The sequence below is a fragment of the Saccopteryx bilineata genome, chromosome 9 (assembly GCF_036850765.1).
Source record: "Saccopteryx bilineata isolate mSacBil1 chromosome 9, mSacBil1_pri_phased_curated, whole genome shotgun sequence".
Classification (NCBI taxonomy): domain Eukaryota; kingdom Metazoa; phylum Chordata; class Mammalia; order Chiroptera; family Emballonuridae; genus Saccopteryx; species Saccopteryx bilineata.
In genome coordinates this window covers 10,788,432-10,804,526 of record NC_089498.1, presented here as the reverse complement: position 1 = coordinate 10,804,526, position 16,095 = coordinate 10,788,432, and the positions used below count along the sequence as shown (strand labels likewise).

General features: G+C 46.3%; 2 protein-coding genes across 12 annotated transcripts in view; one reads left to right on the top strand and one right to left on the bottom strand.

Annotated features, from left to right (window-relative positions):
* Positions 1 to 10,067, top strand: part of CNOT1 (CCR4-NOT transcription complex subunit 1) — a 91,593-nt gene extending 81,526 nt beyond the window's left edge. For all 10 annotated transcript variants that reach the window (XM_066242386.1, XM_066242382.1, XM_066242387.1 and 7 more), the window contains 9 exons: positions 271 to 434; positions 632 to 749; positions 2,409 to 2,510; positions 4,055 to 4,228; positions 4,645 to 4,794; positions 5,749 to 5,929; positions 7,272 to 7,404; positions 9,021 to 9,155; positions 9,334 to 10,067. In XM_066242386.1, the coding sequence (XP_066098483.1) occupies positions 271 to 434; positions 632 to 749; positions 2,409 to 2,510; positions 4,055 to 4,228; positions 4,645 to 4,794; positions 5,749 to 5,929; positions 7,272 to 7,404; positions 9,021 to 9,155; positions 9,334 to 9,412 (1,236 nt within the window). In that variant the 3' untranslated portion in view covers positions 9,413 to 10,067. The remainder of the gene's footprint in view (positions 1 to 270; positions 435 to 631; positions 750 to 2,408; positions 2,511 to 4,054; positions 4,229 to 4,644; positions 4,795 to 5,748; positions 5,930 to 7,271; positions 7,405 to 9,020; positions 9,156 to 9,333) is intronic.
* A 732-nt stretch (positions 10,068 to 10,799) lies between these two features.
* Positions 10,800 to 14,625, bottom strand: SETD6 (SET domain containing 6, protein lysine methyltransferase). Of its 2 annotated transcripts, none has more exons than XM_066242392.1 (9): positions 14,554 to 14,625; positions 14,222 to 14,314; positions 14,008 to 14,152; positions 13,788 to 13,929; positions 13,488 to 13,682; positions 13,063 to 13,183; positions 12,427 to 12,607; positions 12,129 to 12,271; positions 10,800 to 11,605 (listed from the first exon to the last, which is right to left on the bottom strand). In XM_066242392.1, exons 1-9 carry the CDS (start codon positions 14,578 to 14,580, stop codon positions 11,234 to 11,236), a joined length of 1,419 nt encoding a protein of 472 aa, XP_066098489.1. In that variant the 5' UTR covers positions 14,581 to 14,625; the 3' UTR covers positions 10,800 to 11,233. The 2 variants fall into 2 exon arrangements, with proteins under 2 accessions (XP_066098489.1, XP_066098490.1); XM_066242393.1 differs by having other exon boundaries at positions 13,488 to 13,547.
* Positions 14,626 to 16,095: the final 1,470 nt, after the last annotated feature.

Sequence of the window (16,095 nt, the reverse complement as noted above, 5' to 3'; positions counted from 1 at the left end):
AATTTCTAGAGCTTTATAAAAACTACCGGTCATCTGTGGAGAGTAAGTATACATGTCTGGTTGAAGGGTATTGAAATTCAAAGGAAACAAAACTCTTCAGGCCAAATTAATATATGGCCCCCTTGGCTGTCAGCATATCATTCTGTATTCAGATGGTATCTGTCTGTTCCTCTAATGTGGGGGTTAAGAATGCCAGGTGAAATACCATGATGATAGAGTGGTATGCGAATTATCTTCATGATTTAAAATTCTAATCTGTGTGCTTTGTAGGTCCTTGGCATAGTAGTGGGAGTTCTCCTACAGGACCATGATGTTCGGCAAAGTGAATTTCAACAGCTTCCCTACCATCGAATTTTTATCATGCTGCTCTTGGAACTCAATGCACCTGAGCATGTTTTGGAAACCATTAATTTCCAGACACTTACAGCTTTCTGGTAAATCCTGTTCCAATTTAAGAGATTTCCTGGTAAAGATGGCTGTTTTAGAATAGTAAAATTTGAGAAGTAGAACAAGTGTTCTGCTTGGGGTTTTTAGGCATGTTTATTCATAATAAACATAGCTTGTACATTTATATTTGTGTGTTCATCATATTTAAGTTAGACTGCCTCTGACAAGTGTTTTCTTCTTTCAGCAATACATTCCACATCTTGAGGCCTACCAAAGCTCCTGGCTTTGTGTATGCCTGGCTCGAATTGATCTCCCATCGGATATTTATTGCAAGAATGCTGGCACATACGCCACAGCAGAAGGTGTGGCTGCAGTTTATCTCCTACAGACGAAGACTGTAACTACCTGGGGCTTACCAGCACTATTGCTCATTTAAAGTAGTGATTGCACTTCTTCCGGGCTTAGTGGGAATTCTTTTTAATGAGGTGTCAAGTCAGAGAGAGGCTTAGCAAGTACTTGGCAAACTCTGCCTGAGCCATTCCTAAGTCAGTGATTATGGTGTATTGCAGCTCTTAAGTCTGTTGTGAACTACCCATGTCAACTTTCTAAGGGCCTTTTTTTCCCCCTCCTAATTCTTGATTTATATTTATTGATTTTTAGACAGGAGAGAGAGAGGTGTGTGTAGGGGGAGAAGGTGGAAGCCTCAACTCATAGTAGTTGCTTCCTGTATGTGCCTTGACCAGGCAAACCCAGGGTTTTGAACCAGCAATTTTAGTGTTCCAGGTCAATGCTTTATCCACTGCGCCACCACCAGTTAGGCTTTAAAGGCTTTTAAAGAAAAGTTGAAAGTCTGGACCACTTCTGTAGACAGCTATATATAAAACCTAGGTATTAGAGCTATGGAACTTCCAGTTTTACAGGTTTACAGTCAAAATGCAAAAGGCTCTCATTCAAGGTTGAGAACCTTACTATATTTGATAAAATTAGGATCAAGTTTTAATAAAGGAGTTTTAATGTAATTAAATAAATTTAGTTAACAGGAGAAGATTCTCTTCTATCTTACAGTAAATGAAAAATAACTATTATAGAAAATACTCTTTTTTTTTTTTTTTTTTTTTTTTTTTTTTTACAGAGTCAGAGAGAGGGATAGATAGGGACAGACAGACAGGAACGGAGAGGGATGAGAAGCATCAATCATTAGTTTTCCGTTGTGACATCTTAGTTTTCATTGATTGCTTTCTCATATATGCCTTGACCGTGGGGCTACGGTCAAGCAGACCGGTGATCCCTTGCTTGAGCCAGCGACCTTGGGTCCAAGCTGGTGAACCTTGCTCAAACCAGATGAGCCCACACTCAAGACCTCGGGGTCTCGAACCTGTGTCCTCCGCATCCCAGTCCGACACTCTATCTACTGCGCTACCGCCTGGTCAAGCTAGAAAATATTCTTGATTGGCCTTTTAGATCAGAGGAAAATGTGACTACTTATATGTTCTGCAAAAAAGAGAGTGAAATAATCCTTTGATGGAGTTAGTTTTGTGTGCTTGAGAAGTGCCTTCCAGGAGGAGGAACACAATATATTGAATAAAACTACCCAGGAATGAACGTAATTGGGGCGTAGTGAGCAGGTCACGTCTGGCTGAAAATAGAGGATTTGTATAAATTAGATGGTTGTTTTTTTTTTGCCAGGAGTTCAGCTGGCTATGGGAAAAGAAAGGATTGAGACCCAGGACTTGAAGGAATTAAGGAAACAGACCCAGCTGTCAGTTTCTCCATTGGCTCCTCTCCATTCTTTACACTTTGCTACAGGCACAGGGACCTACATGTGTTGGAATTTCTGGAGTCAGTTTGTTCCCACTATCTCCATAATTATGCTTATTCCTTTTTAATGCCAGTCTTTGAGAGGTACTTATGTCAGTATTCCCAAGTTAAATTACTATGATGAAGTCACAGTGTAGCTGATTCAGCACTATATTTTGCTGGCAGAATAGCAGCTAAGACTTACGTACATTTCTTTCTTTCAGGGATGGCCTATGTATGCACAGCTACTGATTGATTTATTCAAATATTTAGCTCCTTTCCTCAGAAATGTGGAACTCACCAAACCTATGCAAATCCTCTACAAGGTAATTAATTTGGAGTAACAGTTTGAAAATAATTAAAATGTAATGCTTAAAACATTTAAAAACCTAAACTTTTAACAGTACGGGGTGAATTATTACTTTTTTTTTTTTTTTTTTTAACAAAGAGAGAGGGTAGATAGGGACAGATAGGAACGGAGAGAGATGAGAAGCATCAATCATTAGTTTTTTGTTGTGGCACTTTAGTTGTTCATTGATTGCTTTCTCATATGTGCCTTGTGTGTGGCGGGGGGGGGGGGGCTACAGCAGACCAAGTAACCCCTTGCTCAAGCCAGCAACCTTGGGCTCAAGGTGGTAAGCTTTGCTCAAACCAGATGAACTTGTGCTCAAGCTGGTGACCTCGGGGTTTCAAACCTGGGTTCTCTGCATCCCATTCCAACGCTCCACCCACTGTGCCTCCACCTGGTCAGGCTGGGGTGAATTCTTATATTGTGGATATAAGCCTTTTGTTGATAAATGTCAAACATTTTTCTTTCATTTTTTTTCTTTTCTCTCTCTCGCTCTCGCTCTCTCTCTCCTTTTCCAAGTGAGAGGAGGGAAGATAGACTCCTGTATGCGCCCCAACTGGGGTCCACCTGGCAGTGCTCATTTTCGGCCGTGTTCACAACCAAATCATTTTTAGTGCCTGAGGCAGAGGCTCTACAGGCCATCCTCAGCTCCTATGGCCAGTGCGCTCAAATCAGTCGAGCCATGGCTTTGGGAGAGGAACAGAGAGAGAGTCTGAGAGAGGGGAGAGGGAGAGAGGTGGAGAAGCAGTTAATCCCTTCTCCTGTGTGCCCTGACTGGGAATGGAACCCAAGGCATCCTCATGCCGGGCCGATGCTCCACCACTGAGCCAACCAGTTAGGGCCCCACTTTACGTTCTTGTAGCTTGTATTTTCTTTCTGTATTTCATTGTTTTTTTATTTTTATATTTTTGTGGTGACAGAGAGAGGATAGGGACAGACAAAGGAAGGGAGAGAGAGAGATGTATCAATTCTTCATTGCGGCTCTTTTGTGTCCTTAGTTATTCATTGATTGCTTTCTCATATGTGCCTTCACTGGGGGGCTACAGCGAGCGAGTGATCCCTTGCTCAAGCAAGCAACCTGTGAGCTCAAGCCATTGACCTTGGGGTTTTGAACCTGGGTCCTGTGCATCCTAATCCAGTGCTCTATCCACTGTGCCACCACCTAGTCAGACTCATTTCAGTACTCGTTAAAAAATGGTTTTCTGCTCTTTTCCCTCTACTTACTTTGGTTTTAATTAGCTGTTCTTTTGCCAACTTCTCAAGATGGAAGTTTACATCATTTTCTCTTTTTTTATGCAACCTCTTCTAGCATATTTAAGGTTATAAAACTCCTGACAGTTAGCTTTTCATTATTTTCAGACATAAATTTTTAAATAATTTGTGATGTTATTACTGTTAGTTAAAAGCTGTTACATTGTCATTAAAGTATACTTCTGGCCTTTTTTTAAAAAAAATCACAGTAGTAAAAATATTACTCCCATTTTCCTAGTGTGGAATCAGCAAAAATGTTTTTTTTAATAGGGCACTTTAAGAGTGCTGCTGGTTCTTCTGCATGATTTTCCCGAGTTCCTCTGTGATTATCATTATGGATTCTGTGATGTGATCCCACCTAATTGTATCCAGCTAAGAAATCTGATCCTGAGTGCCTTCCCAAGAAACATGAGGCTCCCAGACCCATTCACTCCTAACCTAAAGGTAAAGTTTCAAACAGTTCCAGGAATAGAAAACTGTCTTAATATTTTAGTCCTTTGGCTGGTAAGTAGGTGTCAGGCTAATGATTTGCTGGGTGGCCTGATTACACAGAATTGCAGACATCCTTCTGTAATGCCCACATTTCACAAGTGTTATGTTTAAATTGTTGAAGCAAGTTAGAAAAAGGACTGCTTAAAATTATACCACAGGTACTATCATTTCTATGTTTTCTACTTTTTTATTTTACCTTTTACATGAATGATTTTTAAAGTTGTAAGTGTGATGTTTATTCTGCTGAGGTGTCTTTTCCCAAGACTAGAGTGTTTAGAGAAACAAGTCGACCACTTTCTGGCATAGAAACAATTTCTGTTAATTCTTACAAATGTTTTGGTTGTGATTCTTGTATTTATCTGTGGCAGGTGGATATGTTGAGTGAAATTAACATTGCACCCCGGATTCTCACCAATTTTACTGGAGTGATGCCACCTCAGTTCAAAAAGGATTTGGATTCCTATCTTAAAACCCGGTCACCAGTCACTTTTTTATCTGATCTGCGCAGCAACCTACAGGTTGGTTTGGTTTAAGTCTTAGCTGTCTTCCATAGAAAAGCACCTTCTATGCACAGGCTGTTTGTGTGGCTTGTATGGGAGTACTTTCCACTTGATAGAAATATTTTAATACATATGGTAACTTCTTTTTTAAATTATCTTTATTGCATTTATTGGTTAATAAAATTATGTAGGTTTCAGGTGTTCGATTTTATAACACGTACTGTATGTTTACCACTCGTAAGTCATTTCTAATGGTTGCGGGAGAAGAACTAGATTTAACATTTTATTCATCTTATCAGAGGCAACCAGGGAATGGACTTTCTCTAAGAATATAGTCTGCTAGTAATTATTCCCACACTCCTGGCCATGATTTTTTTTTTTTTTTAAGCAAGAGACACAGCAGGACAGACAGACAAGAAGGTAGAGAGCTGAGAAGCATCAGTTCTTTGCTGTGGCACCATAGTTGTTCGTTGACTGCGTTCTCATGTGTGTCTTGACCATGGGTGGGAGGGCTCCAGCCAAACGGTGACTCCTTGCTCAAGCCAGTGACCTTGGGGCTTTGAACCTGGGTCCTCTGCGTCCTACGCCAGCGCGCTCGGTGGCTCCACGATTTTTCTAAAGAAATGGTTTTTAATTTGTTGTTTGAGAAATGGCTTAAAGTTGTATTATCTTTCCAGTGTCCGCATACCAAAGAAACACAGCTTTCCTCCAAATCTTTTTTATAATGGGGATAGTACATATTTTCACTTTACTTTTATGCCTGATACCTGTTAAAGCTTTGGTTTCCCAGTGGGTAATGATGTTTGTAGTTGACACAAGCATCACCTATGTGCAGCTAGCTGTGTATTTGTTAAATAACTAAACGTGAAATTATAGTGTTGAGAGCAGTTCAGCTTAAAAGGGTTTCGAGATACTAATGCCTGAGCCGGCCCTCGATGAGAGTAAGTCTGGAGCTTTGTTTTGCTCCTTTAGGTATCCAGTGAGCCCGGCAATCGCTATAACCTCCAGCTCATCAACGCACTGGTGCTCTACGTAGGGACTCAGGCCATCGCGCACATCCACAACAAGGGCAGCACACCTTCAATGAGCACCATCACCCACTCGGCTCACATGGACATATTCCAGAACCTGGCTGTGGACTTGGACACTGAGGGTGAGTGAAGCCAGCCAGTTCCCTGAGGCACCTTCTTTGCACTTGAGGCCACAGCAAAGAATTTTCTGTCGGTGGGTCTGCCTGGTTTTTAGTTTTAATTAGACAGTATTTGCTCAGTGCAGAAAAGCATAAAAAGGACTCACTCAAAACCCTTTCCACATCAGTTAATATTTCAGTATATATGAACCGTAGTATATTTTTAATGCTAAAAAATAAGTAAAAATAGGCCTGTTACATCGTTTTATTAGCCTGCCTATTTGGCAGGCAGCATGTTAACATTAGGTGTATAAACTTTCATGAATGGGACTTTCCCTGCTTGCTTTGCAAAAGCTCATAGTTCAATTCCTGGTTGAATTTCATCTCTTGGGGTTCTGTATTATGTAATAGAGACCCCAGTAGGTGCTAACTACAGTCCTGCTCGTTTTAGCACAGACTTTAGAAGGGTGTCTGCCTACTTTTCACTTTGGATCTTGAAAGGCTCGTCTTCAGTATAGACTTCTGGCCTATTTCTTTCTTTTTTTTTTTTTTTTGTATTTTTCTGAAGCTGGAAATGGGGAGAGACAGTCAGACTCGGCACGCCCACCAGGGGGCGATGCTCTGCCCCTCCTGGGTCGCTCTGCCACGACCAGAGCCACTCTAGCGCCTGGGGCAGAGGCCAAGGAGCCATCCCCAGTGCCCGGGCCATCTTTGCTCCAATGGAGCCTCTGCTGCGGGAGAGGAAGAGAGAGACAGAGAGGAAGGAGGGGGGGAGGGGTGGAGAAGCAGATGGGCGCTTGTCCTGTGTGCCCTGGCTGGAATCGAACCTGGGTCCCCTGCACGCCAGGCCGACGCTCTACCGCTGAGCCAACCGGCCAGGGCCAACTGCTGGCCTATTTCTTGAAGAAGTTTGAGTCAGCTTAAAAATTAAGATTTAACAAAATTGAATATCATTGTGTCCAGAGCCCAGCAAAAAAAGAAGGGAGACTGATACTATCATGGCTTCTTACACACTCACTTTGTAATGAACCTGCATGCAGTGCAGCACTAGGACAGATTGCACACAGGCAGAAACGAGAGTCCAGCTGTCTTCTATTAAGTGACATTGAGCAGACTGGCAAAATGTAAAACAGTGGCACACTTCACTAAGTTTTTTGGCGAAAATACTTTAAAACTTTTTAATGTAGAAATTCTGAAATAAAACCCTCAAAAATGAAAATGAAAAACTCTTGGGGGTGGGGGGGGGCTAAGAACTGCAGGATTGTTTGAAAGCATATAGCAGAAATCCAAATCCTAGCCAGTCAGAATGACTTTTCTTACACTGGCCTTACAGTCATCCTCCCTAAGCTGTTGTCTTGATTTCTAGGCCGATATCTCTTCTTAAATGCAATTGCAAATCAGCTGCGGTACCCAAATAGCCACACTCACTACTTCAGCTGCACCATGCTGTACCTTTTTGCAGAGGCCAACACTGAAGCTATCCAAGAACAGATCACAAGGTAAGAGAACTTTTTTCCAGATGCTTTTAAGTCTTGCTGTGTCCTCTTTATTGAGGATTTTCTGAGTACTTTTTCTGTGCATTGAACATCCTTTACATGTGTTAAAAGTGGAGCATAGTTGTGAACAAACTGGACATGGTTCCTGCCCTCCTAATAAATTAATCTGAATCACAGACAATTATAGGTTATGGTCATTGCCTAAATAAGATGACACCAGCATTTTGACTGAAGGTCATTGGTGGTGGCAGCACAATTTTTAACTCAAGTCCTGAACTACACAGGCCTATTAAAGCCCACAGACCTCTTTATTACCTCCAGGTTAAAAGGTTATTTAAGCAGCAGAAATAATAGAATCATACTTGTGTTCTCCTGACAGTACGATAGGAAACTCTTGACCAGGGGCCCCCAAACTACAGCCCGTGGGCCGCATGTGGCCCCTGCTGCACTTCCGGAAGGGGCAGCTCTCATTGGTGGTCAGTGAGAGGAGCATAGTTCCCATTGAAATACTGGTCAGTTTGTTGATTTAAATTTACTTGTTCTTTATTTTAAATATTGTATTTGTTCCCGTTTTGTTTTTTTACTTTAAAATAAGATATGTGCAGTGTGCATAGGGATTTGTTCATAGTTTTTTGTTGTTGTTCAGGCCCTCCAACAGTCTGAGGGACAGTGAACTGGCCCTCTGTGTAAAAAGTTTGGGGACCCCTGCTCTTTTTTTAAATTATTTTTTTTTAAGGGACAGAGAGAGAGAGTCAGAGAGAAGGATAGATAGGGACAGACAGGAACGGAGAGAGATGAGAACCGATCAATCATCGGTTTTTCGTTGTGGCACTTTAGTTGTTCATTGATAGCTTTCTCATATGTGCCTTGACTGCGGGCCTTCAGCAGACCAAGTAACCCCTTGCTTGAGCCAGCGACCTTGGGTCCAAGCTGGTGAGCTTTGCTCAAACCAGATGAACCCGTGCTCAAGTTGGCGACCTCGGGGTCTCGAACCTGGGTCCTCCACATCCCAGTCCAACGCTCTATCCACTGTGCCACCACTTGGTCACGTGGGGACCCCTGCTCTTGAAGATTGATTGGGCTGTTCACAGCTTTGGAGGTTGGGTACCAGATAGATTCTACTGAGAAGCATATACACATTTTAAAAACTGGGCCATACTTTTTATCTAGTGATAATGTCCTATCTTGTGATTATGAAGCTGTAGTAAACTTCTTTGTACTTAAATTTTTGTTCTTGCCCTTTATTATTTTCCCAGTAAATTTAGAATTAAGTTGGTTAGCTAAAGCCAATATTAATTGCCATTCAGAAAAATTATGCACGTACTAGACTAGTAGAATTTATTTCCTTTCATTGAGCACATTCTTTGATTACTTTTTTGCACCATTTAATCTAATATTGTTCTTACATGACCTCAAGTCTTCTAGGCTTAGTAATGGCAAAAGGTAGGATTCAAACCCACATTTCTTAACTCCTGAATCCACCTGTTTTTAGTAAAGCTAACAACCTTTGCATGTAGTACAATCAGTAGGGGGAAGAGTTAGGGGTAAAAGTAATGGAGAAGTTCTCCTGAGCTGGTATGTTCTCTGTGCATTAACTAACTTATTCTCCCCTTCTCCAGGGTTCTCTTGGAACGGTTGATTGTAAATAGGCCACATCCTTGGGGTCTTCTTATTACCTTCATTGAGCTGATTAAAAATCCAGCATTTAAGTTCTGGAACCATGAGTTTGTACACTGTGCCCCAGAAATTGAAAAGTAAGTTAAAAGTCATTTTTTAATTGTCTTAAGAATGAAATTAGAGAATGAGAATCATTTGATGGCTCCTGCCTGGGTGGGGAACTCAGAAAGCAACAGTGAGTGCCAGGGCTAATGGGACACAGTATTGTCAGGTCTGAACTTTTCTCACAGCTCGTAACTCTCCTCCCTCCCTCAGGTTATTCCAGTCGGTTGCACAGTGCTGCATGGGACAGAAGCAGGCTCAGCAAGTAATGGAAGGGACAGGTGCCAGTTAGACTGCAGCTCGGTCATACACGTGTCAGCCTGGATGCCCCACAGCGCCCAGTCCATAAGCTGGCGAGGAACCCTCCAGCTCTTCCTGACTTTCCCAGCCCTTTGGTTCTCGGGTGTCTGCCCCAGTTACTGTTTGGGTCAGCTTCCTGTCTATGTGGGCACGTTCCAAAGTTTAAATGCATTTTTTTGACTCTTGGCCAAAATTTAGAAAATGCTGTGAATATCATTTTGAATTTATGTAAATATATGACAGAGAAAACTTTTGTCTGAAAGTTCTTGGTTTTGTGCAAAATGTGTCTGGTACATAAACTGGTACCTGCCCAGCTTGAAGAGGCTGCTGCTGCCATGCATTGTCTGGGGACAGAACTCCACGTCTTCTGACATTTCTAGTGTCCCAAAGAAGTAGCAAAACCAGTTTAAATATTATGTAATTTATTTTTTTTATGTGGACAGGGGACCAGGGGACCTTGAAAATCACAAAGTTGTTTTTAGTGCGCCCGGACAGCCGGGAACAGCTCAGTGGCAATCCCCCAGACCTCAAGCTGTGTGCAGAACAGAATGGGCCCGTTCTGCAGAGGGAAACCAGGCCAGGCCTCACTGAGGACAGGGAACCAGATAGTATGAATTGCCCACCCCTTTGTCCCAGGCTAAGCTACATTACAACAAATAAAAAGGACCAATACAGCCCCTTTTGTAAGGATTTTGAATGTTTTGTAAACGTCTTATTAGTCCAGTGCTGTATCCTAGTTCCTGGGCTTTAGCTCCACTACTCCTTGTATGTGTATGCATACTGTCAGTGCAAACATTAAAGTCATGACACTCACGTGAGTCCCCTGTGCCTTTCCTTGGTAGCAGCAGCCAGTGCTGGTGGTGAGGAGCAAAGTGGACAGCCCAGCCCTGCAGAGCCTCCCGGGGCCTTTGGGAACCACCAGCTTCTTGCTGAATGGTAGTTCTCCCACTTCTGGACATGTCTGACATGTTCAAACAGGCAAAAAGCAACTTTTTACTATTAATATTATAGTGGTTCTTCCCTGTTCCTTTTCAGCAATAGAAAATTGTTAGAGCAAGTTTCTATGGTTAAACAATTACAAAATGCCTTTATTTTTAAAAGAGAGTAGATATAAATTTAAAACTTATCCCACTTACAGTATACCTTCCACCTTTAAAGGCCGTCAGGTCCAAGATTAAGTAGTAGAAAATCTTACAGGAGGCGGGCTTGCAGGCCATTGGTGTCTTAGGGTTTCTGCCCTGAGGGCGAGTTGTGCCATCTAAAGCAAGCTTCAGGCTGCTGGGGAACTAAAACAAATGCTCTGCCTGCCACTGACACAGCGTATTAAACAAGAAACAGTCTTTAAAAAAAGTCAAGCAACTTGCTGAAAATAGACATAATTATTAAACACTATAAGACCTTTTTATTATCATAGTCACATTTCTGCTGATTCAAACTAAGAACAAAACAGCTATAAAGTATTAGTCTAAAAAACCCCACAAACTGGCTAACTGAAAACAAACGTATTGATCCTAGTGACAATTAGCAGATTTTCAAATCTTTAAACATGCCTGGCCTGTGGTGGTGCAGTGGATCAAGCATCAACCTGGAACACTGAGGTCGCTGGTTAGAAACCCTGGGCTTGCCAGGTCAAGGCACAAATAGGAGTTGATGCTTGCTGCTCCTCCCCCTTCTCTCCTCTAAAATGAATAAAGTCTTTAAAAGAAAAATCCTTAAACATGTCTCCTTACCTCAGAGTTCATCCTAGCACACCTTTCCTCCTGTTGGTATTTCATAAGAAAAGCAAAACAAAAGACCCACATTTTCCTCCTTTTCAAGCATCCGTGAATGGGAGCTTAGAATCCAGTTCCTGTCCAGGTCGTGTGTGGGTGACAGGCCCCGCCCCGCCCGTCAGCGCCAGCAGTCGGTGCAGGATCACCTTCTGACCATAGCGAACCTGCAGTGCCTGCTGTTCCCTCCAGCTGAGTCCGGCGTAGGCCTCCTCATTACCGAGCAACTCCTGCTCAGTTTTTAAGTCTGTGGCATAGGCTTGCAGGGTCAACAGAACACTGTCCCGAAGAAGCCTCCTCCAGGATTCTTTGAGCTGGGGGATGTTTGTGATTGTCAGGCTGTCTTCTTCCCTCTCATCATCCCATCCATCTTGGTCCTTCAACTCTCTGAACTCCTCAGCAGGCATGCACAACACCTAGGACAGGGGTCCCCAAACTTTTTACACGGGGCCAGTTCACTGTCCCTCAGACCATTGGAGGGCCGGACTATAAAAAAAACTATGAACAAATCCCTATGCACACTGCACATACCTTATTTTAAAGTAAAAAAACAAAACAGGAACAAATCCAATATTTAAAATAAAAAACAAGTAAATTTAAATCAACAAACTGACCAGTATTTCAATGGGAACTATGCTCCTCTCACTGACCACGAATGAAAGAGGTGCCCCTTCCGGAAGTGCGGCGTTGGCCGGATAAATGGCCTCAGGGGGCCGCATGCGGCCCACAGGCCGTAGTTTGGGGACCCCTGACCTAGGAGCAACCATGGGGCCCTTTAATTCGGACATGCTACCTGTGGGTTTCTGAACCAGATGTAGAGAAGACAGCCTACCTTGGGTGCACTCGAGTCTCCTCTTCCCTCCAACCTTCCCCCACCTAGCTTTAGCTCAAAAAATGTAGGCTGCCTTCAGCAATAAACAGCCATTTCCAGCCCTTTACCTTGAGTGTGGCGGCCAGTTCCTCTCCAGTCAGCACCTCTTCCCGGCCAATCACAAAGGCTCCCTCTTCCCCCACCATCTCCAGTTTGCACAAGTAATCCCAGCGCTCACACAGCTGCTGCCTGTCTGCCTCAGTTTGGGTCCCTGCAGATAAAGGAGCAGCGTGGAGTCTCAGTACACCCTAGAGCCCACTTAGGCTACCACCTCGTCTGCAGAAAGCATCTGCTACTTAGCGGAGCACCTGGAGGGGGGGGTGGCAGAGGCACATCCATGTGTCCGAGGTTGAGTTAATCACTCACCCTGTAGTGCTGCCTCACGAACTGTCACCATCTGAATGTCAGCTGTGTCATCTGTGTTGTCAGGGTATGGTTCAACAAAACCATACATGTGAATCAGTTGCCAATTAGCCATTTGCCCGTAAGTGTTGAAAATCTCATGGCCTTTAAGAATGGGCTGAGTAGCCACCATCCGAAGACAATTCTGGAGTGGGAAGGGAGAAGCTGGGACCAGGCCCTTCCCAGACCAGCCCCATGATTACTGCCCTCTTAGGAAGACTTTCCAGCAGGTATAGTCCAGCCCTGGGACTGAGGCTATGCCCACCAACAGTAACTTGCCACACAGTAAATAACTTATATTATCAGCCCTGGTATCATCTCACATGGCTGACCTGCTGTCCACACTGGTTCCCTGGCACTGTGCAGAGCTTCTAGCACCAAATAAATGATGGTAGTCAAGTTCATGAGACTTAACCACAACTGAGAGCTTTGAGATATTTCACTGGAATATGTAAACGAATACATACAGGAGCTAATTTCATCTCTTTTTCAGGATGAGGAAAGTGGAGACCATTTAGCCCAATGACCAGGCTGTCACAAATGATAGGCACTGGTTTGAATTATGCAAATAGGAACAAGAACTGGGAGGGGTCCACTCACTGGAGAGTATTCTAGATTGGCATTGTGATTGGCTATGTGGTTTAGTATGTCTGCAGCAGGCACCATCAAAGGGGGATTGGGCTCCTTTTCATCCTCTTCTTCCTCCAGTGGTTCCTGAAAGCTACCAGAGAGAACCTGGCTAAAGCTCAGTGTAGGGTGGGAGGCTAGGGGTGGTCCACTGCTCTTTTCCCTCTTGTCCCTCAGCCCTGTTCTGAAGAACATCCTAGCCCTGGATACATGGCTCAGTGGATAAGGCATCATCCCAAGGCACCAAGGTCAGGGGTTCCATCCCCAGTCAGGGCACATAGGAGAAGCAACCAATGAGTGCACAATTAAGTGGAACAAAGAACTGATGCTTTTCTCTCTCCCCATCTCTCTCAAATTGGGGGGGGTGGGGGGAGTCCTTCAAGGCTCTGCTCACTAACCTGTAGGCCATCACAAGAGCCACTAGCTGGTGGTAGAGTTCCAGGGAGCGAACCTTGGGGCTGAAAAGGTCAGGGTGGGCTTCCATGAAGGGCAGCACGATGGAACAGTACTCGCTGCGGATGTTGGCCAAATCCTTCTCCACCGCCTCGGGTACCCCCGTGCCCTGCAGCAGCCGCCGGCGCTCCTCCTGGGGCCTGAGTGAGACCGCACCCAGGTTCCCTCCACAGCCTACCGGGACTCGTGCTAGGAGGCAACCTGTCCCAGGCCAGGGCGGATCCAGCCCCTCCCATGGCTCTCACCAGAACATGGGGTGCTCCAAGCGGCCCAGCTCGGGCCACAGCGCAAAGTAGGGGCTCCAGCGTGAGGACGGGGCCTGCAGCTCGTGCAGCAGCGCCAGCAAAAGTGGCACCCAGCCCGAAGGGCTCTGCAGCGCGCCTCGCTCTAAGGGAGACACAGGTGAGCGGCCGGCGGGCCGGCCCCGGTGTCTCCCTGTCCCCCTGTCCCCCGCCGCGTGCCCACCTCGCTCCAGCAGGCCGCTGATCGAGCAGGTGTACTGCGACAGGAGCGCGGCCCGCGGCACCGCGAACAGCAGCTCCCCAGGCTGCACGCTCTCCCGGGCCACCATGCCGTAGCCAGCCACCGTGCCCCGCCGGCTCACCGCCACCTAAGCGGGGGGAGCAGCGCATCAGAGCTGGCCGCGCCCACCTCTGTCTCCCGCCCCACTCCCACTCACCTTGGGACTCAGCTCCAGCCCCACGCGCCGGCACCAGCTCAGGAAGCCCGCCACCGAATCCGCGTCGTCGCCACCGCCCACAGGCCGAGTCACCTATGGCAACCGAGCACACTGGCGAGGCCCCGCCCCCGAAGCCCGCCGGGGGCGGGGTGACAGCGACGCGCACGCAGGAAGGGCTCGGGGTGGGGGAGGGGACTGAGAGCCGCAGGGGGTCTGCGGGACCGAGGAAATGGAAGGGACCCCCGCGTCGACGGACTACGGGCCGAGCAGAGAGGCGCGGTGGGGGGCAACGGGCCCCACGGGTTGGCCCACACTGGTCGCCCGCGACTTACCCGCCGGCGCTTCGCCCGAGTCGCCATGGTCCGCAGAGCGGCGCGGCGCTTCCGGCGTCCCTGGCCACGCCCCCAGGCGGGACCATGGGGGCGGGGCTTACACCCCCGACCGGCCACGCGGACCACGTGAGGTGAGGATCCGGTCAGAGTACACACCGAAGATGAGTAGGGCTTTGTACCTAGTCCAATCAGAACACCTAAGAACGTCCTTCTGTGAGTCCAGGTGTCCCCAGCTGGGTATAGAAATGTGAGGTCGGGTGCAGGCAAGACCTGTCCGGGTGCTACCTCCAGCTTTGTTTTGAGTCAAGCACAATCTTCCCCTTTGGTCTCCGACAGCAGAGACCTCCCGGTGAAGGACAAAAATCCGTTTTCTGGATGCGAAGCGGAGGGCCTCGCGGCTGCAGCTGTGAACACACCAGGTGGGCGTCGGCCTGCTTTCTTTATCCCGACCACTCGTTACTTACAGCCACCGTTTTCCTTTGCTCAGTGTCTGTGTGTGGGGGGGGGGGCGGCACGCACACAGGGCTCACAGAACTAGAATAGACCCCCTGCCATACTCGCTAGTATATCCCTGTTTTCATTTTCTGCATAGTGGGTGTTTATTTTTACTTGCTTTATTAGCTGACACAGAGCAGGAACTCTATCTATTGGGTAAATGGCTGACTGAATCAGAAGTGGTTCAACATGGGGAAGAAATTGCCATGCTCTTACAATTAATAAAATGATGCTGCAAATGCAGAGGTTACATTAGAGCAGGGGTCCCCAAACTACGGCCCCCTGAGGCCATTTATCCGTCCCTCCCCCCCTCCCCTGCACTTCTGGAAGGGGCACCTCTTTCATTGGTGGTCAGTGAGAGGAGCACTGTATGTGGCTGGGCTGCAAAGTGCAGCGTGGCTGACGTACAGTACTACTTCCAGTGATGCGGGAGGCAGGCATCATGGCTCTGGAAGCGCATCATATCACTTGTTATGGCTAGCAGTGGCAAATATGGAACTGAACATTGACCATCTCATTAGCCAAAAGTAGGCCCATAGTTCCCATTGAAATACTAGTCAGTTTGTTGATTTAAATTTACTTATTCTTTATTTTAAATATTGTATTCCCGTTTTTTTTAACTTTAAAAGAAGATATGTACAGGCCCTGGCCGGTTGCTCAGTGGTAGAGCATCGGCCTGGCGTGCAGAAGTCCGGGGTTGATTCCCGGCCAGGGCACACAGGAGAGGTGCCCATCTGCTTCTCCACCCCTCCCCCTCTCCTTCCTCTCTGTCTCTCTCTTCCCCTCCTGCAGCGAGGCTCCATTGGAGCAAAGATAGCCCGGATGCTGGGGATGGCTCCTTGGCCTCTGCCCCAGGTGCTAGAGTGGCTCTGGTCGCAACACAGCGACGCCCTGGAGGGGCAGAGCATCGCCCCCTGGTGGGCAGAGCGTCGCCCCCTGGTGGGCGTGCTGGGTGGATCCCGGTCGGGCACATGCGGGAGTCTGTCTGACTGTCTCTCCCCGTTTCCAGCTTCAGAAAAATACAAAAATAAATAAATAAATAAGATA